This window comes from Plutella xylostella, chromosome 21 (assembly GCF_932276165.1).
Source record: "Plutella xylostella chromosome 21, ilPluXylo3.1, whole genome shotgun sequence".
NCBI lineage: Eukaryota > Metazoa > Arthropoda > Insecta > Lepidoptera > Plutellidae > Plutella > Plutella xylostella.
In genome coordinates, this window is record NC_064001.1 from 9,854,078 (window position 1) to 9,877,942 (window position 23,865).

The following is a 23,865-nucleotide window of genomic DNA, read 5'->3' on the forward strand; positions in this document are numbered from 1 at the left end:
ATTCCATTGCTTCCAGGCCCCAGATCCTGGTGCTGACAGGCTACCCGGGGGAGCGCCCGCTGCTGACTGACTTCACGTACCTGCTCACCAAGGGGCTGTCGCTGATGGTGTGCGGGCACATCGTGCAGGTGAGGGCATATATATGATTTTAGTGTCTTCTGTCATAGTGATTTGTTGTGTATGTAAGAAAGTGGTACATATAAACGCAGATAAAACGTTCTCTATTTATCTATAGGAGGTATTTCCTTCAGTTAGCTAGTTCAATCGTTGTATTTATTCAACCATTTCATACAGTAACTAATATTCAGCGATCTAAAAATCTTCACCTGGCCTAAAATGGTAGTATTAATATTATATATTGTACGACATGAATGTATTCTTGCTACGGAACATTTCATGATATAGTTCGACACGCCCAAGGCCCCTTTTACAAATTAAATGTAGGTGTTACGCTACCCTCTATGAGGATATACTTCAGCTTATGTCAAATTCATACAACCAACATCCAAAGAATCAATATTCAAGTATTCATTGTAATTGTTCATGAACTTTACACGGTATAAGCAACTATATTTATCACAAGTTTCATTCCCCAGCACCCAGTGAGCCACCGGGCGCGGGACGCCCTCACGTCGCGCTCGTACCAGTGGTTCGCCAAGCGCAAGATCAAGGCCTTCTACAATCTAGTTGACGACGTCGACTTCAAAGATGGCGCTAGTGCGCTTATACAGGTGAGATGTTTCTTTACTTTCATCACGACCCATCACGTCCCCACTGCTGGGGCAAGGGTCTCCTGCCAATGAAGGAAGGCTTTTAGGCTTAATCGGCCAATAGCCGTACATTTTGCTATCCAAATTATCACAAATTAGATACTTCTTTTATCATTTCTATCATCTCATCATATCGGTGTGTGGACCTGGTCCACACATCATATTTTATGGTCCTTCGAGCCGGATGTCTATAACAGTATGTTGTGTCCAGGCGAGCGGTCTCGGCAAGCTGAAGCCCAACATCCTGATGATGGGGTTCAAGGAGGACTGGGCCGCCTGCCCGCGCTCCGAGATGATCGACTACGTTGAGGTTATGCAGTAAGTTAACATTTATGTTCCTTTAAAATTCTCTTTAGAGAAATTTAGATAGATAGAAATTTACTTGTTATGTTTTTTTTTTTTTTTTTTTTTTTTTTAATAAATGATTATTACTCCACAGACTTTATGTCCGTGCCTTTTGAAGAGTGGTAATTTTTATGAGATAGTTTTTAATTCTTTTATCTAGTTTCTACTCGGTAAGGAAGTTTAGTTTATATATATTATCTTTTATATATATTTATTTTGTCTTTAGTTTATATATTCTTTCTTTTATATATATATTGTTCTTTTTCTCTTTTTTTTTCACTGCTGGGGGAAAATCCACATGGACACCTGGGAAGAGGACCCAGGTAGTGTCGGGCGTTAACCGACTAAAAACCCCCAGCCGTGTATCTCATTATACAAGAAATGTCTTTTTTTTTTTTCCTTTTTTTTTATTTTTTTTTTTATTAATGGTTTTCAGAGTCACACTTACATTAGTAATGGCAACAAACTTAAGAAGGACAGGGCCAATGCCAGCTTTCTTCGGAGAACTTAGTAGACACCTGGCAATGGCTCGGCCCCTCAGTCGTTATAGGTCATGTTTTGCCTGATGTTAGTGTGTGACTCTGTTCTTAAAGATAACTTATTTTAATTGTTAGTTTTTATAATAATTATATAATAATCAATTTGGCCTATATTTTGAGCTCTTAACCAAAATTATATTTTATGTTTTATTCCGCCCCGTTATGCCTTCTTAACATTTCCCCAGAAAGTGCAATGACCTCTTCGTCTCGATTCTTAACTGCCATTTTTAGATTGTACTCGAGGATGCGTTTCTTTGGCGCTGTTATTGCCGTTTTAGCGAGGTTGCCGATAGCGTCCTCGGTGTCATCCGCATAGTAGGTGCAGGTGGTGGTGTGCCTCGACAGCGCCACTACTGCGTGAGGTACGCTATCATGCAGCTTTATTTTATCTTTTGTTCTAATGATAATAACGGATTCGTACGTCAATCCCTGTGCTTCGTGTATGGTTAGGACGCGTGAGCCCATTCCTTCACCATACCCTTGGCTGGTCAAGGTCTCTTTTTCTTCCTGTGTATAATATGCACCAGGAACAGAGTGTTGGTTTGGGATTTGGGAATTACTGCGTCTGTTAACCTTTTCAGCTGCAGGGATTGGATGCGCGCTGTGGCTGCGTATATGCCTGAGTATACTTCCTTTAGGGCGTATGCAACATCCATGGGGTTTCTGTATGAGCACAACAGCTCCTGGGTGATGTTTGCTACCAGTGTTGGGCGATTGTACCTAAGCTCGAATAGGTTCTCTCTGTCGATATATGGTAGCTGATTGATGTCTCCGATCAGAGCAATATCACAGGCACGAGACAGGTGGGCGGCCATTACGATTGCCCCGAAATGGTTCATCAGGGCTTCGTCAATTATCAGGCGTTGGCATCCGACATGTTCTCTAAAGCCGTTTACCAGGACTGATGCCATCGTACGCACCCTAGTTCTGACCATGTCACCAATACGATGCGCTAGCCTGTTTCTTATGTCGATGGCCGCCTCAGTTGTTGTTGTGATAATGGTGTCTTTGCTCACATCGAAGTTATTTATCACCCAGGTTGTCTTCCCACATCCAGGTACCCCGTTCACCCAAGTGATAGTGGGCATCGTCCAGTGATTCCAGTTGGTGTTGATGGTTTCCACTTTTGCTAGGATTTTATCCTCTAGCATAATCCTGGTGCACTGGGCGACGACCACTATTTGGTTGTTGTGTGGGACAGTAAATTTTGAGGAGTTGCATTCCCAGGGTACAAATCCGCTTTCCTCGCTGTAAGCCGCCATATACGCTCCAGTCATTTTGCCTCTGAGGACTTGGCAACTACTGTTATCGTATATGCAGGCTTCGGCCTCCTCGAGTAGAATTTTTAGCCGGCCTTCGTTTTCTTGCCTGTAGGTCTGCATGATGGTTTTGCAGGACAAGAGGTTTACCTGCTTTGTGGCGGTTGTTATTGCCACAAATTCTATGACGGCATTCTCCAAATGCTCTTTAGGGGAGGTTGCTGTTTTTAGCTTCGGTGGGACCACCTGACCCATGTCGGCTCTTGTTATGGTTCTTTGGGCCGTTCTTTTTCGGATGGGGCCTTTGGGGATTTGGCGCCACTCAGGTGTCCTCTGTGGTTTCCCCATAAGGCTTTGGGCAGCTGATTTGAATGCCTGAAGGAACCCTTGTGCGCGCCCCTGCGAGATTCTGCTCTGCATCCTCATATTTATTTCCTGCTGTTCAGCAGCAGCGACGGACTCGGAAGCCATCCTCTCCTGTAGGCGTTCTGATCCGGTGACCGCTTCAGTTTGTTGGTGGTTGTTGTTCCTCACGGGTATGTGTCCACTGAGAAAGCTTAGGTCTTCACCTCTGTCCTCATACACAACTATTTCGTGTTGTTTTGAGGCTTTTAGGCAGCCCAGCTGGTCAACAATTTCACCTTTCTTATGCTCGATCACCATTGCGTCTACACTTATTATCTTGGGGACGTTACTATCTTGTGCTCTCTCTCCAAGCATAGTGAGCCATGAGCATGCCTGGACAAACGGGGTGTCATCGGCCCATTCCAATAGTGCGATGGTCTTGTTACGGCATCGTACTAGTCTGCAGGACTGATCTCCCACTAGTGTTACTGGCAGTGCGTCATAGGCTTTACGTTTCATGGTAGCTTTGGATGTGCTTCCATTTAGGAGAGAGGCTAGGCCGGGTGATATGGCTACAAGCTTTCGCGCCCCCGAGACGCAGAAGCTGATGCCGAGTCTTTCGCTGCTACTGTCCATGAACAGAGCCACACTTCGGCGTCTTAGTCCGGATTCTCCTTTTTCGCCACAAGACAACAGCTGGTTTGTCGCTGTTGCTTTTGGAGTCACTTGTTGTGGTGCTGAGATGGTCGGGTTTGATGATTGGACTACTGATGTTGATGTTGTTGATGTTGATTGGGCTTCAGGGCGAGAAATTGTGCTGTTTCTCCTTGCTGCTACTCGGAAGATTCGATCTGCGTATGATAGGAAATGAGGTCTGTGATTGGTGTCTGCCAGAATATCTTTTAATTCCGACTCCACCAAGTTCCTGTCTATCAGTGTCTCCAGATCATGTCTTGCAGCAAGAAAACGGGGGCAGTCCAGAATGATGTGCCATACCGATTCACTGATGTTGGGGTCGCAATCACATCCAGGGCTTCCTTTAAGTTTGAATCTGTACAAATATTCTCCTATCCCCCCGTGTCCGGTCAGCATTTGTACGTGAGCGGGGGTCAATTTAGAAGTTCGCGTAATTCGGTATGCTTGGTTGACATCCGGTAGAAATTTACGCGTGACTGCTCCTGTACTCGAGGTCGCGTATCGATCTTGCCATTTTCGGACCGATTCCTCTCTGATCTTTTTTCTGACATAGGACAGGGGGACTTTGTCATAGTCGTGGGAGGTGCTGTGTAGTGCTGCTGTTTTGGCGAGCTCATCAGCTCTTTCGTTCCCGGCAGTTCCTACGTGCGCCCTCAACCAGAACATTTGTATCTCTCCGCCATCGCTCACAGCCCTCGCAATGTTTTCCTTTATGCTTCTTGCCAGGGGGTGGCTGAGTTTCGGATTTTGGAGCAGATCGAGTGATGATCTCGAGTCGCTCAAGATGTTCACTTTTTTATCCGTGCTAGAGCTCACCAGTTTTGTTGCCCTGTGAAGTGCATAAAGTTCCGATTGGAAGACCGTGCACGATGGGTGGAGACCAAAAGTCTCGGACAGTTTTTCTTTGCCATCCTCCCACCAACTTAGGGCGGCGCCGACTTTCCCTTACTTGTTATGTTAATTTGCCTCACTTTTTGGCTTGGCTTTCCATGGAATGTTTTGGTTTGTATTTAAATGCCTCTGCTCTGGTCCTGAAATTTGTGTAATGTCAAATTACCATTTCTGCCTAGTTTTGCACTGTTTCTATAGTTAATTGTGTAGTTTATTTTTATTATGTCTTGCCTCTCCTTGCCTCGTATACAATAAGCACAAGTAACTGTAAAAAGTATATTTGGACTTCCTGTCAATCCGCGTGTGTTATGAGCTCCTATCCCCCTTATTCTTGCGTGTCAGTGTCGTGAATGCTGGCTCAAATTTGTCCGGGTCAAAAAGAAGCTAATTTCCCATCCTCCTATCCCTCGTTGTAAAACTGTTCAGGCCCTTTAAAGCCCTTTTACTGACTCCCTAAACTTCTCCCCAGCAAAGCCCTGGACGTGCACATGGCGCTAGCCATCCTGCGCGTGGAGGGCGGGCTGCACTGCGGCGAGGCGGTGGACGCGGACCTGCAGGCCTTCCTGCAGGAGCACGCGCGCCCGCCCGCCCAGCGTGAGTAGCGAGAGAATTCATGGCGACGAATATTGCACTCACACTGTCACACACACTGTGACGACGGCATTGCACTCATACTATTCATGTCGACGAACATTGCACTCACTCTAGTGAACATGTGATTTACACTCGTGATATTAATAGACGTGATTTTATAACGACGAATATTGCACTGTCGGAAATGTGTGAGTTAGTTGAGTGTACGTACGTGTACTTTTGTCATTGTGTGTACGTGATGTTATACTGTTCTCACACACAAATTTTTATTACGGAAGAGTAGCTTGGATACATGCGTTTTAATGACGACGAATATTCCAGTTTGTCAAAAGTGTCTGGCATTACTTTGTCAAAGCATAAGCTACATTCATAATTCACATTAAAGTTACGATAGCTATCACATTTTTTTTAATTAGCCACATCAAAAGATCGTACTTCAATATTATTGACGCATATTACACATTGTGCACATAACATAGATACCGGTCTACATACTTGTCTAAATGTTATAAATTGTTTACAGGATCGATCGGCGATACATTCAAGGAATCAAAATCTACTGAAAGCCTTACCCATTCGCAAGGTTTGTACCCATTCGCATATTTTCAATCCATAATCTTTCATCACACTGATTGTTATAATGCCGGTAGTGGTAGTTTCATTATATTTTTTGTAAGCTGCTATTCATAATCATAGCACTTAAAAAAGCTGAAAATAGTATAGGAGTAAACCATCGGTAACGGTTAACGTACCCTTCTAGTATATTTTCCATAATCCTAACTTAATATTATAAATGCGAAAGTAACTGTGTCTGTCTGTTTGTCTGTCTGTCTGTTACTCTTTCACGCCAAAACTACTGAACGAATTTGAATGAAATTTGGTATACATATGATCTAGACCCTGAGAAAGAACATAGGCTACTTTTTATCCCGGAATTTCCACGGGAAAAATGTTTAAGGCGAAGCGAAGCGCGCGGGAACAGCTATTTAAAATAAATAAACCCTTGTTCCCCTTCTCTCAACACACACAACCCTTACAGGCAGCAGTCTGTCGGACCTGTCGATGGGGTCCCCGCAGTTGCGGCGCGGCGTGGTGGCCGACCCGGCCGCTGACCAGGACGAGGCTAAGGAGACACCCGCTAAGAAGGAGCATAGGTGAGGGAGTATTACATGATTTAATGTTAGGCTACATCACAGACGTCTACTATTACATTACTAGATTCCCCAAGTCTACGTACTGCGCGTGTCAAAACTAGTCTACAAGGTTGAGCATTTCTGAACTTTTGGTTCATACATTTAGTTCCGTCCAGCTGTCATTATCAGTGTCAATTCCTACACAATTTCGGCACACGTGGTTTTCAAAAAGGTGCATGGAAGCAGCTTCCTGGAATGACTTATCAACGGGAGAGCAGAAACAGGCTCATTTTATTCGCCAATGGAAGTATATACAAATACAGATATACCTAAAACGATTCATATCCTATTCCTTTTGCAGTAAGGGTCAATTCAGACGTACCACAACCACACCACAGCCACAACCACGCCGTGTGGTCGGGCGTATATTTTGTATTGAAAATGAATAATCCAATTCACACGTACCACATTTTGCCGTTGTCATCAACCACCTGTGTAATACGACCACATCGCAACCACATCGCAACCACACCGCAACGGCAACGCCGCCACGCGTCAGTGGCACCCCGGCCACCTGCTCTCCCTTTTAACTGCACATGACCACGTGGTTACCACATCGCAACGACAGCGACAACGCAACCACATCGACATTTTGTCGCTGCCACAACGCAACTGCAAAAAGCCGCTGCACACTATTCACACGTAACCACAGCTTGACCACATTATGTCGCTGCGACGTGGTGTGGTTGTGGTACGTGTGAATTGACGCTAAGAGGTAGTCCTCCTAATACACAGTACAATCAATTTAAAAACCTATTCCCTTCGCAGCAAGAGAAGTTTCGGCAACACGGTGCGGCGCGCGCTGGGCCACGCGGCCGCGCGGCGCGCCTCGTCCTTCACTTCCGTGGAAGCTTTTACTAAGAGACAGAACGGGTCTGTCGACGTGTGGTGGCTTTATGATGATGGCGGTAAGGCATAGAATATTTTAAATTGGAGAGAAGCACATGATCGTGAAAAATCAATTTATAAAGAGGCCTCAGCTCAGCAGTAAAACACAAAAGAAGATACCTGCATTATTTAAAGCTTTTCTCTCAAGAATTGTGAAAGAAAGCATGGGTTCCCCGGGTGATTCAGCTATCTTCCACCTATTAAACTTATAGTCAAGCTGGGCTGGGGTGGGATTTTATGCAGGGAGTTGCAATAGTTATGTAGTAAGCGGAAAGGGGATGGCTCAAGGGGTCATTGTCATAATAACTATTGTTCTACTAATGTTAAAAATTCGTTTTTTTTTTTAAGTTGTTAACCTGTGAAATCACTCTATTTCAGCTTACTTATACCACTTCGGCAACACATATTTTTTTTCTGACTGTACTATTATCCTCTCCCCTCAGGTCTGACGCTCCTCCTACCGTACATCCTGTCGACGCGGCGCGCGTGGGCGTCGTGCCCGCTGCGGGTGTTCACGCTCACCAACAAGAACACAGAGATGGAGATCGAGGAGAGGAAGTGAGTATACCTTAACATCATCAGCCTGAATTCGTCTAAAACTCGAGATGAGCCTTTCCCTAACACTCTGCTGTTGGCCCTCCTCATCCATCTAACATCGGCTACCTCTCTATGATCGTGGAACACGCTACGTTCGTGGGATTATCTACCTCACTTGTACCTCATTCACAGCTCGCGACCTACATATCACGTGAATAAATATGTACTTACAGCAAAAAACGGGTGGTTCGCTAATGACTCACATCTGACTACCTCTCGGGTAGATCTGTCACTCTGATCCATCTTCAGCTTACCCACAGGGGTATAATCGTGACAGTTGAGACATTGCGAAAAAGAGACGCTTAGCTACATTAAGCGTAAGAGAGAAACGTTAAGCTGTACAGGTTTTTTTGTCCTTTTTGCTCTGGCGCCTGTTTACGTCAGTTTTGGCAGTTCTAACAAAGGCTGACAGTTACAACAATTTTTTTCTAAAAGTTATTTATTGTTAATTTGCTAGTGATTTGTGGATGTTTATTAAGTTTATTAGACTATTATCATCACTTAACGAGTGTGAGACATGGGTGGGTAAAGTTTGTTCGGTTGTACAGAGCATAGTGAACGAAAACACGATGGAACTGTGGATGAGATATCTTTTCACATGTAAGTAGATAATATCAAGTTTTACAAGCATACATTTCCTACAGTACTATCTATTGGCTTGATTTTAATATAAAACGATACCAATTTTTATACTGTAAGGTCTGTTAGTATCAATTTTAAGTAAAAATTACAAGGTACCATATAATAACAAATCTCATGGTGTTGCCAGTTATTGAAAATTAATTTTACCCAGATATAATATAATATTATGTAAAGAAAATACTAGAAACTGTAACAGACTTAATAATATAAGAATTCGATGCTGCTGGCCATAACTGATATGGGTAGAAGATGAACAACTTAGATTCTGGGACATGGAACAAATTAGATTCTTGGGATTCTCTAATTGAATAAATTTTTGATTTCTTCTGTATAGGCATATCAAGTTTATTGTATTGCTACAAAACACTAAGGTGTTTCCTTTAAAAATAACCTCCATCACATATTTGGCCCACAATCATAATGCTCATGCTCACCCATTTATCTCTGATTCATAGGTTTCCGACAGGAAAAAAAACATTAAGAAAATGGATAGACCCTACCAGACCTACAAATTGGGAACCAAAGAATCATACAAAAATTGTGTTCGGCACATTTTGAAGAGGGTTGTTTCGATCGGACAAAATCAATCAAACATACAATCCACTCAGTTTGTGTATAATCAATAATTATATTTAAAACAAATACAAATAAAGTTTTATATTAGAAAAATCTGCTTTATATAGTGTGTTTTTCCTATCAACTGACGATATGTCAAGTATTATTTTTTATAATAATCGTAAGTTGGAATTCCCCATAATTAGTTTTTTTTTTATTTTGTGGCCACATCTATGATTTGAGTGAGAAGGAGAATGCTGAACAGGGCCATTTCTCCTCTATACAAATACATACTCTAAGAGCTTACCTATACCATAGGTCATACGGCACATGCTATATTTTAAAAATTCCAATGAATGAAATGAAATTGTTTATTTTTTCGATGTAGAATATTAGAATTACTTGTCAAAAGTCATAATCTACCACCATTTCACAAAGGCCCCAGGTGCCAAAGGTTCCAGTGTCCTACATATTTTTCCATCCTATGTATATTCAGCCGCTATTCAAGTTAATTCTCACACAATGTTCTAAAATCTTTTCCGTCCCCTCAGCATGGCATCACTCCTGTCCAAGTTCCGCATCGACTACTCAGCGCTCAAGATGATCCCGGACATCACGCGGCGGCCCAAGGACTCCACGCTGGCCTACTTCAACAAGCTGGTGCAGCCCTTCATGACCACCGAAGATAATGCAGATACCAGTGAGTATTGTAGTGGAGGCACTAGTGAGTACTGTAGCCAAGATACCACTGAGTATTGTATAGCTAAGATACCAGTGAGTACTGTAGCCAAAATACCAGTGAGTACTGTAGCCAAGATACCAGTGAGTACTGCAGCCAAGATACCAGTGAGTACTGCAGCCAAGATACCAGTGAGTACTGTAATGGAGGCATTAGTGACTGATAGTAGACTAGTCGGTTCTCAAGATGATCCCGGACATCACGAGGCGGCCCAAGGACTCCACGCTCGCCTACTTCAATAAGCTGGTGCAGCCCTTCATGACCACCGAAGATAATGAAGATACCAGTGAGTACTGTAGTGGAGGCACTAGTGATAGTACTGAGTTGGTCTTGCTGTACGAAATAGTGCAGTAGGTTAGGGAGGATGTAAATAGACACAGGTACTGATGTTATATTGAATCAGCCATTTAATCGTCCACTGCTGGATATATCCAGCCTGTAGGATATTTAGCAGCGTATAGGTTTCCGGCAAGAAGCACAGCTCATTCTGGCCTTCCTCATCCAACCGCTACTGGCTACCTTTCTAAGGCCGTTTGATCCACGGGTTATATGTTCGTGGTCTCTACTCGATAACTCGTCTTTGACAGGGCCGGATCTAGAGGTCGAGAGCCTCCGGGGCAAACAAAAGAGTGGAGGCCCCCTTGCCACAAATTATTTTCCTTATATAATGGAGTTTTTCAATAAATATGTTTTTGTGGAACCAAGTAATTATAGATTATTTAACAAACATAAATACATATAATCGAAAACAAAAATTATCTGAAATTAAATTTCCCGACCTTTTTTCGCCGAAACATCGTCGACGATTTCGTTGAAATCCAGTTCCCGGAGTATATCAATTTCAAATTTTCAATACTCAGGAAAGAAAGCTTTGATAGAAGATTTTGTCAGGTTACGAGAAAAAGAAAGAATACTCACTTTAGCTACTTGCAAGGTAAAAAAGGGAAATAAAAATTTCTAAAAGCGAAAACAGCGTAAAAAACATTTAAGTATCGAAGTCTCTATTGTGGGGGCCCCTCTTATGTAGACGCCCCGGGGCTGTAGCCCCTGTTGCCCTCCCCTAAATCCGGCCCAGGTCTTTGGATTTGGTAATTTGTGACATATTTAAGCAGGTTGGTGACAAAAAGGTATAATTTTACTAACTACCCTATATTTCCACAGCGGGCATAACCGAAGCGGACCTCCTGTCAGCTCAAGACCGCACGCACCGCCACCTCCGCCTGCGTGAGCTTATCGCGCAGTGTTCGCGCAACGCCCGCCTCGTCTGCGTTACACTGCCCATGCCGCGGCGCCGGGCCGTGGTCTCGCCCCCTCTTTATCTGTGCTGGCTGCATGCTATAGCCTCCGCTGCCCCCAGAGTGTTACTGTTGAGAGGCAATCATACGCCTGTGCTGACGTTCTACTCCTAAGGTGTCATAGTCTCCTGGTACTTTGAACGCGATGCTATGAGACTTGGAAGTTATATTGCGGAAGATTTGTTCCAATTTCTACATACTTATAATCTCCTGGTACCTAACGATCTGAAGAGGATAAAGTTGACGGTTTTGACTGCACGGATTGATGTTAGTATGTATGTGTGTGTCATGAAGATCTGTCCATCTGTTTTATAGTCTCGTCTGCGTCACGCTACCCATGCCGAGGCGCCGGGCCGTCGTCTCACCACCTCTGTATCTATGCTGGCTGCATGCTATAGCCTCTGCCGCCCCTAGAGTGTTATTGTTGAGAGGGAATCATACGCCTGTGCTGACGTTCTATTCCTAAGGCATCATTGTCTCCTGGTACTTCGACTGTGTAGCTAAGACACATGGGCGTTCTATTGCGGAAGATTTGTACCACCTTCTACACACTTATATAGAGAAGGAACGGATGGACAGATTTTGATGCCTGATGATTTCATGTCCTCTCTAGGATTTATAAGCGTTATCACTTATGACTGATGTGGAGGCCTTATTTATTTATACAGATATGGCACATCACATTACAATCTGTGAAATGTTTTATTTGTTAACTGGAAAAATAATTTGTAACTCCAAACAATCTATTTTAAATGTTATTCCAGACTTTTGAAGCAGGTATGTAAAATTGACCTATATGATTAAAAAATACTGATGCTCTACTTATGCTATATTATATCAAAATACTAAGTATTAATTACTAATTAAACATGCACATTCCTTTACCTGTACTGCTTTGTTAGGCTCTATAATAACATGACTAACACCCAGAGTTCACGAACGGTACTTGACAAATGAATCATTACACACAAAGATACGTCTCTATAATGTTGTACAGTATGTATGTGTATCTCCTTGTTCCGGTTTCTCATTTACCTGACACCCTATTCTTGGCAACGAAGCATTTTCAAAATGATTCCACATTCAGAATATTTGTAGCGGTCAGTTCTCTATTTAAATTATGCCATGCACTATGCTAATATCTAATGTTTTTACACTATAGGCCTTATCTGGCTAGTTTAAAACTGGGGGTTTAAAAAGTCGCAACGTAAAGAGTAAAGTGCCACAAACTTATTATTAATGAATAATAATAATAATGATGCGGGGACATAATATTTGTGAGATAAGACATACATAAGAGCTTGTAATATTACCCTAGTACAACTTATTTTTGCGGAACATACTTTTGTTTTTAGGTAGCCCTTGACCTAGGCTATCACCCCACGCACTGTATATTCTGCTACATGATAGAGCTTTAAAAAACAGTAACCTACGAGTAAGTATTTATATTTTGTGTACGTCGCTACAAACGTTATATATACTATTATAGGAAATAACAGCTTTTGCCGATTTATACAACTGTCATCAATAACCATTTAATACTTATAACATGTTGTTTACTTCAACTAAAACTATTTATAGAATGATTGAATGTACTCATTGTGTGCTTATACAATAACAAACAAATATATTTTTATATCTACTTAAACTTAAAAATGTGCCTATTCATATTATAATACTTACATAACATAATCTAAGTAATTATACACAAGTATTATTCCTATTTACATGACATTTTGATGCAGTTTTTTGATACAATTATCTCAAATAACATTAGTTTTACATACTATTAACTATTTATACATACTTACGAGTTATTTAGGTAGTATTTATGAAATGTATAAGTAAAGTACAACCGTTAGAAATGTGCATTAAATGATTTTTGATATGAAATGTATTATTTAGAATCTATTTTTATATAAAGAAAATACCAACTAATCCCATATTATGTAAATCGAATACTTTACACGATTTTTGTAGTAATGATAAGATAAAATTAGGTGCGTAGTTAATTTATTGTAATCGGTTTTAAATTGTAGTCAAATGTACACGCGAATATAATATCTATTTATGTAGTTTCATGTAGGTAATTTAGTTTTATACAATTTTATTTGTACATGTTGTTTTTTGTTGTTGAATACCTGTCAGTCTACTAATTTATTGGATTATGATTAAGTGAGCATTAAAAATGCATTTAAGTTATTTTTTATCGTGCTGATTCAGTAGCAACAAAAAATATACCCACGTGAAAATAACGTTAACTTTCTTAAGACCATTGAAAAACAATAACTCTAAGCATGGATTAAAATAAAAATATTTTGTTGTTGCTTCGAATCTAGCTCAGTATGTATCCAAAGTTACCAGTGAATCAATCATATGACATTTTATTTTAGATCAGTTGTAAGTACCAATACTTGGTATGCTTACCTTAATTTATTGATAACTTTATTCTTAGTTTAGATCTGATTAAATAACTTTGTATTTTAATTTAATTAAGTACTTTAATTCATAGTTCGTTTGTACCACGGCACAATATTTTAGTTTTAAAAGTGACAAATAAATGCATTGAAATTAATGATGGAATTTTTGTTTCTTTTAATTCTTATAAGTATTACTAATGAATATTTCTTAAAATGAGTAGGTAAATACAAATCAGAACACATAAATTGGGTCCTTGAGCCGTGTTAGCTATGAAACAAATTCCGCGCCAAAGTTTCTATTTAAACCCCTCCCAAATGCAATGCACATATCACCGGCCGCACAGCAAACATCGGCATTGCACTAATTTATCATCAAATAATACCGTAGCTATGCGATTTATTCTGGTTTCTAAATTGCTGGTGGCTGCATGAAATGCAATCATTATCTCTCGCGTGTCCAGTCCGCGGGCAAGCGGACTCAGTCTGTGAGCGCCTTTCTAGACGCACGCACGTTCCCGCCAAACGAACTGTCAAATAACGCTCTCGAAAAAAGTTGCGTACCGAACTACAAAAACAAAAAAATACCAGTGATTTTATACTGAACTTTGTGCAGTTTATTACAGTGTTTTTAAGTGGTATCGTGGATTTTTTGTGATTTGAACGAGATTCGAGCCGGATACAAGGGATAGCAGTCGAGGTAAGCGCGAGATCTGTTTTTGTTTTTTTTTTATTTATCTGACAAATGCGCGGCTAATGTTTGGACACGTTTGAATATGCGGAAGTTGCAGGTACGTAGTTTTTCAGGAAATGTAAACTGACCATCATGCAGTTTATGCTTTGGAAAAATACTTTTATACATTTTAATCTTTTGTATGTTACTACACTCACGGGCAATGAAAAGGTTCTACTTAGAAAAGCACCAAATTACTCCTAAACGGAAAAAGCTAGCTTAATAATGTCTTCTGCAACATTGAAGTACATTTAACAGTGCGTCAGGGTATTACTAATTAAAAACGGTAATATTATTGTTCAATTTTTTTATTAAATGTTTAAAAAAATGGGTCTCATGGGTCGTTTGGTGTTGGAATTTTGTGAGTGGAACTTTTTCATTGCCCGTGAGTGTAGTTACTAGGTACTTATAGAGTTCAATAATGATTGAGTTATGAAAGTATGATCTACCTACCTCCCTACTTCTGTAACTAACTAAAATTTTAGATAAAGTAGGTAAATATTTCCAAATGCGTATCTTCCTATCTCACGTCTCGTATCTAGCCGCAAAGATGAACGAAAGCGAAACCAGTTTACAAAAAGAATAGAAATAGACATGCTCTTTTTTCGGCCTTCGACGTTTTTTATGCCTTTGACCATAGAATAACGAGTACTTTGACGTAGGTTTCCACGAGAATCTACAAGTTGTAAATATCCTTTAATTCTTATAATGCCGATGCCAATTAAAAAACATAAATGTAGACATGGAATTAAGTCTAGTAAGTTGTAGGTACCTGTCTACTGTATTTTTTTAATATCAGTAGCAGTTTAATAATTCCATCGGCAATAACACGACGAATCAACCTAACTTAAAATGAGAATAAGGCGTTCATTTATAGTCAACACCAAGACTGAATCGGGTCATTTATTTATTTTCCTCACAGCCTCTCAATACAAGTTTGTAAAGGTTATCTCTATTTAAAGCCGGTCGGCTCAATGGTAGCTAGATACCAGGGCATCATAAAGGCCTTAGAGTCTATTCATCTTGGCTGACATCCTGATGCGAGGTTTAATTGAATTTAACGGAACAAACGCTCCAAGTGCAATCTCCGGAACTTTACTGCCGATAAACATACAAGATAAACATACAAGCTTACTGTATGTATTGAATGATTTGAATGTATGCGTATAAAAAGCCCATAAATATATTTAACTACTTACTTAGGTAAGTAGATTTATAAAGTACCTACCTACCTTAGTTATTGTACCTAATTTGGTAAGACTAGTTTAAGAATAGCCACACGTCTTGAAGGAAATATTTAGACCATCTGAAAAACAGCGTGCACTTTATTGGCTTGTATACTGAAATAGGTACCGCTATAAGTCAAGGATGATTCAATTTGGTGCGATATCAGACCGACCGGGTCAAATGATGCATTTCTGCGCAATACTGGTAACTAAGACGTATAACATAGTTGACAGCAAAATATTTTTTTTTTCTTTCTTACCTCAAATATAACTACAATATCCAATTACTACAAGGCCATGGAAATAAAAAATACCTTCTGACATAACGATACTACTGTACTTGTTAGTCTATGCTTCTGATCAAGCGTGTAGGTAATTTTATTTTTCTTTAGCATCTGAGCCACTGTTTATGAACAAAATCATAACATTGTTTCACCTTTAATTGAATTAGCTATATTTTTAGCAGACTCATAGTAGTTTTCACGATTAGAAATTTAATATAAATAGCATTTGGTACTCGTATGTCTATTGTGGAACTAGCACCAACATCTTGATTAAAACACTGATATTTAGCGTTACCGACTATTTCATAGATAATATTTTAAGATAAAAAGATGAAACAGGTACATTGGCAAGATAGCAGCCCCATATCGAAATCTCGATAAGAGATTAAAGATTCCATTTTTATTTTCGCCGACCTGAGGGTTCACCGTTAAGAATTAAAAACTTGACGGGAATTTGAAGACTATCACGACATACAAATTTGCGTTTAATTTTCCCTGCTCAAACTGTGATACCCTTGGACCATACAAGATATCTCAGATGTCTAATTCTCATTCGGATCGTATTTTACTCTCCTTTCCTAATAAAACAACCACTCTAACCTAGCTCACCGTATTATTTAGGCTAAACAAAATGAAAAGATAAGCCCTAGGTACAACACAGACACTAGTTTAGTGGCTATTGTTCAGAACAACTAACTGTTCTCAACAGACCTTAAATCTTATTCTTGCGGAATGTGCAATAGATTTAAGAGGCAACCTCTATGCTATTCAGGCCGTAGCACGCATGCCACTGAGGAAAACACCGCATCTGTACCAATTGCAATAATTAGGTAGCTAAGTAGGAAGGTACCTACTTGGTCTTGTTAAATTACCTAATGACTTCGCCTTATCAATTGGGCTACTATGTTTTGGGCAAGAGTATAATTTAAGTTTGTTGAGCTACGCCGCGCTGGTTGCTCAATATTGAAATTTATTTACCCAGTTATTCGCTGGAGCAAAGTACTCTTTATTAATTTATTTATTTATTTATTTATGAAAACCAACAGCGTAACATAAAAAAAAACTTAATCTAAGTAACATAGTTTGTGAGTAAGGCTAATAACAGGTCTTCCATTATAAGCTAATAGTTGGTGGGACAATTACATATTCTGATAAGAACTAAAATTACAGAAGTAAATAATTATTCTAACTTAAATACTGATTTACTATTTATATATTTAAACAATGTGGTTAACTTAAATTTAATACTAAGTAGCTACTAGCTTAGGGCTGAGCGTGAAAGAACACCTCTGTTCCTACTGTATTTCATATGAAGTATTATTATAATTACATGCTATAAATAAAACACATATAAACTTCAACTAATTGATAAAATATAATATACATACGTCATACATGATATAACATACCATACATAAATACAATATTGTAGATTATATGTAAGTACTCAATAATAAATAAATGGCTAAATAATAATATTCTAAGACTCGAACAAAGAGATTAAAATTAAATATATTAAATTAATATATTTAATAATGATACCTACACGATCTTGTGGGCTAGTTAGTTGGATAAAATAGTTTTAATAATTTGAGTTTTAAATGATGATTTAGTGTGTGTGAAGAGGTCTATATGGCTGAAGGTGGAATTATAAATTCTTGGTATTCGCGTGAGTGTAGCATTTTGTGCATAATTAGTGCGATGCAACGGCACATGCAGGAGTGGCGTGTGTCGCGTGCGCCGCCCCGGCACGCGGTACTGCACCCGCGACACCAGCTCCGGGCAGTCCAGGCCTCCGCGCACGATGTCGTGAAGCAGGCACATGTCCATCATCTGGCGACGCTCCGACAGTGTTAGCAGGCCAAACTCATGACACGACGCCTCATAGCTATCGAATGACTTGCGTGATCGGTATTTAAGGTGGTCGACAAATATCTTCTGCAATCGCTCCAGGCGGCTGTTGTATATAATATACTGGGGAGACCAAACAGGACTCGCATATTCGAGGGTACTGCGCACGTACGAGCAAAATACTATTTTTAATGAAGATAAATTTTTGAATGGCTTGCAAGACCTTATAACAAATCCTAAATTTTTATATGCCTTATTAATTATAGCATCAATGTGGTCAGCCATGAGCATTTTTGAGTCGAACAGGACACCTAGATCTCGAACTACGCTAACTCGCTCAATAGGAATACCATTAAAGTTATAGTCATATTTAATAGGGTCTCTTTTTCTGGTAAAACTAATGCACTGACATTTTTTGGCATTTACAGTGATATTATTTCTTTTATAGTATGCAAACAAGTCGTTAAGGTCTTCCTGTAAGCGATAGCAATCTTGTACAGATTTGATTTTAAGAAATATCTTTTTATCATCGGCATACATTAGATGATTGGAAGATTTAAAGCAGGTAGAGATATCAAAAAGATAAGCGTTGTACAGTAAAGGTCCCAAATGAGAGCCCTGTGGGACCCCAGTTGGTATGTCAATAAAATCGGATTTAAATCCTCCAACTACAACCGCCTGTAAGAGCGATTAGCGGTTACACAAGTAAGACTCGATCCACCTCAACAAATCTCCATGGATGCCGAGTCGATAGAGTTTGTCGAGCAGGACGACATGATCGACTCTATCGAAAGCTTTTTCGAAGTCTGTATATATCACGTCGACCTGCCCGCCAAAATCCATATTCTCTAACACATAATTTGAGAAAGTCACCAAGTTACTAACTGTGGATCGTTTTTTGAGAAATCCATGTTGTCTCTCAGACATGCCTTGATTAATAACGGGATAAATTGCATCATAAACCAGCCTCTCGAAAAGCTTACCTATCGTGTTCAGAGAGGAAATACCTCTATAATGTTCTATTTTAGTTTTTGAACCAGATTTATGTATTGGTACTATAAGGGCTTTTTTCCAAATCGTAGGAAACGTACCTTCTTTAAGAGACCGATTGAAAATAATTGAGATAGGTAGTGCAAGTGATTTAGAGCATTTTGACCAGAATATGGGGGGGACGCCATCGTTACCCGCACCCTTGAATGTATCTAATTGACGTAATGACAGTTCAACTTTGTTTATTGTTATTTGTAGTTTAGAAATAGAATCATTACCACTTTCGATATTCGCAGGAGATGGAATATAGGCAGACATAGGCTGTCCGAAAACACTTTTAAAGAAGGAGTTAAAAGCATCACATATCTCTTTACCGTTACAATAAGTGTCAGAACCGAGTGTTAGCATCTTAGGATAACTGGAACCCCCTCGCAGCGCTTTTAGATATGACCAAAAACTCTATTGTAGAATTAATCAAATGAACGTATCTAATGAAATTGGTTCTTTAGGAACTTAAAGTTAACCTTGAGGTGAACTGAGATAGAGTTAATATGTGATTCTTAAAAATAAGACACCCCGAAAGTCTCTAAATTATTTTTAGAAATCCCTATGTCCTCATTGTTCTTAGAACCCGTTACAAGTTTATTAGATTATGTCGTCTCGAAGCTAAATTGATTCAATTGTTGAGAGCCGCGCCGCGCCGTGTGTAGTAAATGGGTTCAAATAGTAAATCGCCCCTCGATTGATGTCGACGACGCAGAAGACGTTGCGTTGCATCATGATCTGGGAAAATATATGCACGGTGGAAAACACAATCACTTTTATGGTTTTCAGCCAACAACCATGCACTTCGGTTATCTCTTTCTCGGGCATAAACTTGTGTAACTCTTTATACAGCCCCCGACGCAAAAAGGGTGTTACAATTTAAACGTCTCTGTGAGTATATTTTAATTTAAAAGCCCTAAAGTTTATACCTATAACACGCGTAAAACTCCCAGAGTTCCAAAAAACAGTGATAACTCTCCAACTGTCAACGTATTTTCTGTTCCATCAAAAATAAAAACAAAAGAAAGTTAACATAATTACTAGCCAGAAAGATTGTGTGGTAACAACATAACCAAAGAGGTTAGTGTAGGTTAGTATCACTAACCGATATTCCATCACTCCATTGAGTAATGGTTGCGCAAAGCGAGTCGATTCGAGTAACATGGGGAACGAATCGATAAGTTTTGACCGAGAAGTTGTATCGATTTGAAAGATTGAGGGGGTGTCACGAAATTGTTTGTCTATGAAATATTGGCTGGTTGGTTTTTTAAGTGTTATGGCCAAGCAAAGATTACTAATACTTCTGGTAACTTCTTTGGAAGGTCATTTTCAATGAGTAAAAATAGCAGTTTTAAAAATAATTTCATTTTTTATTTTATATTAAACAATAATTTAGGTCTAGCTAGCTTTAATTTTAACAATTTAGTCTGTAATCTAATAAATAATTATAGTCCCGTAGTTACATGTAAATACGGAAAATGAAATCATACGGAATCAATTAGTTCCTGGTATGAATATAGATACCAAGAAGATAAGATTTCAGTTTTATTTAAGTATCCATAATTAAAAAACAATGTACTGTGTGTCAGCCAAGCTAAATGTAATAAATAAAAATAAATATCTTGTTTTTGGCTCGTTTTAAAATTGAAGCTCATAGCGACAAGTCTGCGATTCTATAAAGCTAATTGTCAAAACTCGATTCTGAATCCGGAGTGAGTTTTCGAATTGGCATTCTGTAATTTCCGTAGACACATCGAATTTCGAGATTTTGACAAATAATGTATTCATCTGAGATGACATAACTGTTCGAACGTAAAATGAAAGGTGAAGGGAGAATGAAGATTGAAGTGGGATGCGAAGTGTAGTCTGATTTTACAGAATCGCAATGCTGCTTTGAGCATTTTATTTACTGAATCAGATCCAAAGTATGCTGTAGTGGCCATTTTTTAGTGGACGATGTACTCAAAGTATTGGTAGGTACACCGACCAACACCGCATGCAGAATGATACAACATTTCATTATCAGATCAGTATCAGACACATTGTAGGCACGGCCTGGCACTAACACATCTGTTTTTGATACAATACGTCATAATTGATATCAGCTGTCGCTATATAACGTACTGTATGTGCATGTTTAGGCGAATATTGCAATGGAAATAAGAGGCTTATCTAATCTGAAAAAATACATTGAATTTCAATTATACAACTTAACATTAGACCGTACAAATCGTACAATGCCCTTGCGGAATATGCAGAGGTACTTTTAAGCATCTATTTTTGCAGTATTAGGTTAGGTCCATTTTATAGGGTCAAAAGCTATCATGCTGTCGGTATTATATTGCAACGACATGGGTCGTGGTTAGCCTAGCGTTTCGTAATCTAGAGCTTCAACGTCCGAGATTATCCTTTTTTTACTAATACTCCGGCCGAGAATTAAACCCGGGACCTTCGGCACAAGAGCCAAAGTTAATTACCACTTCACCATCCGGTAGTGTCATTCTATGCGAGTGCGTGGGGTGCACGAACGACGCCTTCCCGACCGACGTGTTCCCTTAGGCCTGGGTCTCCTATTTTCGCTGTAGGTCGCGTCCAGCGTCGCTCCGTGGGCCGCGTCACTATGCTCACTATAGAAATGTACTGATGCGGTCTCCCTCACACGCCGACGTTGGCGCGTAGACGCCGTAGGTAGGCCGTAGGACGTTGATAGAAACGTTTAGGCCCGGGTCTCCTATTTACGCAGTAGGTCGCGTCCAGCGTCACGCCGTAGGCCGCGTCATGATGCTCACTATAGAAATGTACTGATGCGGTCTCTCTCAAACGCCGACGTTGGCGCTTAGACATAATGAGCATTGTGACGCGGCCTACGGCGGTGACACTTGACGCGACCTACGGAGTAAATAGGAGACCCAGGCCTTACGTCAAAGTCGGACGCCGCATATAGCATAAAATAGGAGACCCAGGCCTTAGTTCAGCAGTCAGCGACTGACGCTGATCTGACTGGCCAATTCTTTCCCCACGCTGACAAACCTAGAATAGCTCTTATTTTGTCCCCGACACGATAAAAAGAGGATTCCATACTATGTAATATAGGTACCGGTATAAGACAATATTACCGGAACCAAAGCCTAATAAAGCAACGTTTAACCCACATCTGTCTTACAACAAAAATATTATTTAATTTATTCGCAACGCAGATTTATGTCATTGTGCAAACGATTTCCCACTACACATAGGACTCCTTTTACGTCTACTCATTATGAACACCACGTGTCGCTTGTATTGTCATAGTAATTGCTTTGCTATTGCGTTGATCGTTAATGTTGTACATCATAATTCATAATTAGGGTGTTGCAATTGCAAAAACTGTGTTTAAGGAGTTCAAAATTAATTTTCAGTTGTGAAAATATTGTGTTCTGAAAGTACCTAATTAGGGTTCGAATCCCGGCGCTGACATGTACCAATGAGTTCTTTTCTGAATTTAAGTACAATGTATACCATCACTCTTACGGTGAAGGAAAACATCGTGAGGAAACCTGCATATCTAGACTTAGCACATCTAGATATGTGAACCCACCAACCCGCAGTGGACCAGCGTGGTGGGAAATGGTCCAAGCTTAGGAAGGCAGTTTAGACCTTGGGGATATGCACAAAGGTTCCACTCGAGAGAGCCAGGTGCAGGTACTGACACCCCCACAGAGAATAGAATAGAATAGAATAGTACCTAATTAGGTAGTAGGCATTAAAAATAAGTATTTTTTTTATATTTAATGGTAATTAGCAAAGAATAACAAGTACAGTACTTTACAGTAGTACTAGTACTCGTTATTCTATGGTAATTAGTCAAAAGTTAAATTTGGAATACGGATAAACAAGATCGAGTGTTATCATTGATGAATATTTGAATTATATGTCATCAGAATAGCTCCCAATATTTTAACATCCTATACATATTTAACCTACAAACCATGTAATGTAAGTGATACTAAAGTTTGTTGATATCATATTAGCATTATCATCATAATTCTATTCTACCGTCTTCAAACTTCAAACAACAATTTCAGTTTCACTACTAACCATGGAAGTAATAATACAACAGGAATGCGCACTCACCAAAATGATGCAAACAAAAATAGACCTAACCAATTCACCTTAAGATTTATATTTGAAGTGAAAGAGGCCGCGAGCCGATAGAGAAGGTTATCACAGAGCCCTTCCTCTCTTTCTAACAATTGCCAGGATTTAGTTGTGTAAACTTTAGTAGATTTTGTACGAAGAGAGCTATGCAAAAAAATATTAAATTAACTCGTAGACTACTATACTATACGTATATCATATCATTTTCAAAAACAAATTTATAATAAATCATTATAAACATGTAATTTTAATGAAATATTTGGTATTTGTATGAATAATAATTTCATTAAAAATATTGGTAGTTTTTCTAAATACTTTACGACAAGACCAAAGTTGTCAAGATGACGGATGACGTTTATACTGTTGTGAGAGACTTTATGGTTAGGGTGACCATTCACTCGTACTTTTGAATCACTTTCCATTAATCAGGACCTGTTTCATTCAACTTTTCTGTTTTATTTTATACTTACCTAAGTATCATTAGGTATTATTGTGGCTGTTATCTTATAAGGCTGGTAAAGAGTTATGAGCTGTTGATTTTTTTGGTGATAGATATGAGTATTATAAGCAAGCTTAAAACCGGCGGAAGCACTTAGGTTGAGATATATTTTTTGAAATCTTATGATTTTCATCAACTAGACTATGTTAACGGAACACCCACTGAGTAAACACGTTTTACGTACATAGTTGCGTTTAATGTTAACCTGTTTTGACACTTTCTTGACAACACTACACACAACTTAATTTTATTTACTTATTATTTATTTACTCAATTGTCATATCACCAAAATACATTCGTACCTACATTGCAATCAAATTATTCGAATAATAGGT

General features: G+C 39.4%; 2 protein-coding genes across 2 annotated transcripts in view; both read left to right on the forward strand.

Moving 5' to 3' along the window:
• Nucleotides 1-11,609, forward strand: part of LOC105385618 (bumetanide-sensitive sodium-(potassium)-chloride cotransporter) — a 48,677-nt gene extending 37,068 nt beyond the window's left edge. Inside the window, exons 16-25 of the mRNA XM_048628485.1 lie at nt 17-128; nt 597-731; nt 982-1,088; nt 5,315-5,439; nt 5,963-6,022; nt 6,479-6,593; nt 7,401-7,540; nt 7,964-8,078; nt 9,866-10,014; nt 11,215-11,609. Of these exons, the coding sequence (XP_048484442.1) occupies nt 17-128; nt 597-731; nt 982-1,088; nt 5,315-5,439; nt 5,963-6,022; nt 6,479-6,593; nt 7,401-7,540; nt 7,964-8,078; nt 9,866-10,014; nt 11,215-11,462 (1,306 nt within the window). The 3' untranslated portion in view covers nt 11,463-11,609. The remainder of the gene's footprint in view (nt 1-16; nt 129-596; nt 732-981; nt 1,089-5,314; nt 5,440-5,962; nt 6,023-6,478; nt 6,594-7,400; nt 7,541-7,963; nt 8,079-9,865; nt 10,015-11,214) is intronic.
• A 2,621-nt stretch (nt 11,610-14,230) lies between these two features.
• LOC105388631 (flocculation protein FLO11) overlaps nt 14,231-23,865 on the forward strand; it is a 54,740-nt gene continuing 45,105 nt past the window's right edge. Inside the window, exon 1 of the mRNA XM_048628473.1 lies at nt 14,231-14,465. The gene's annotated coding sequence lies outside the window, so the exon portion shown is untranslated. The remainder of the gene's footprint in view (nt 14,466-23,865) is intronic.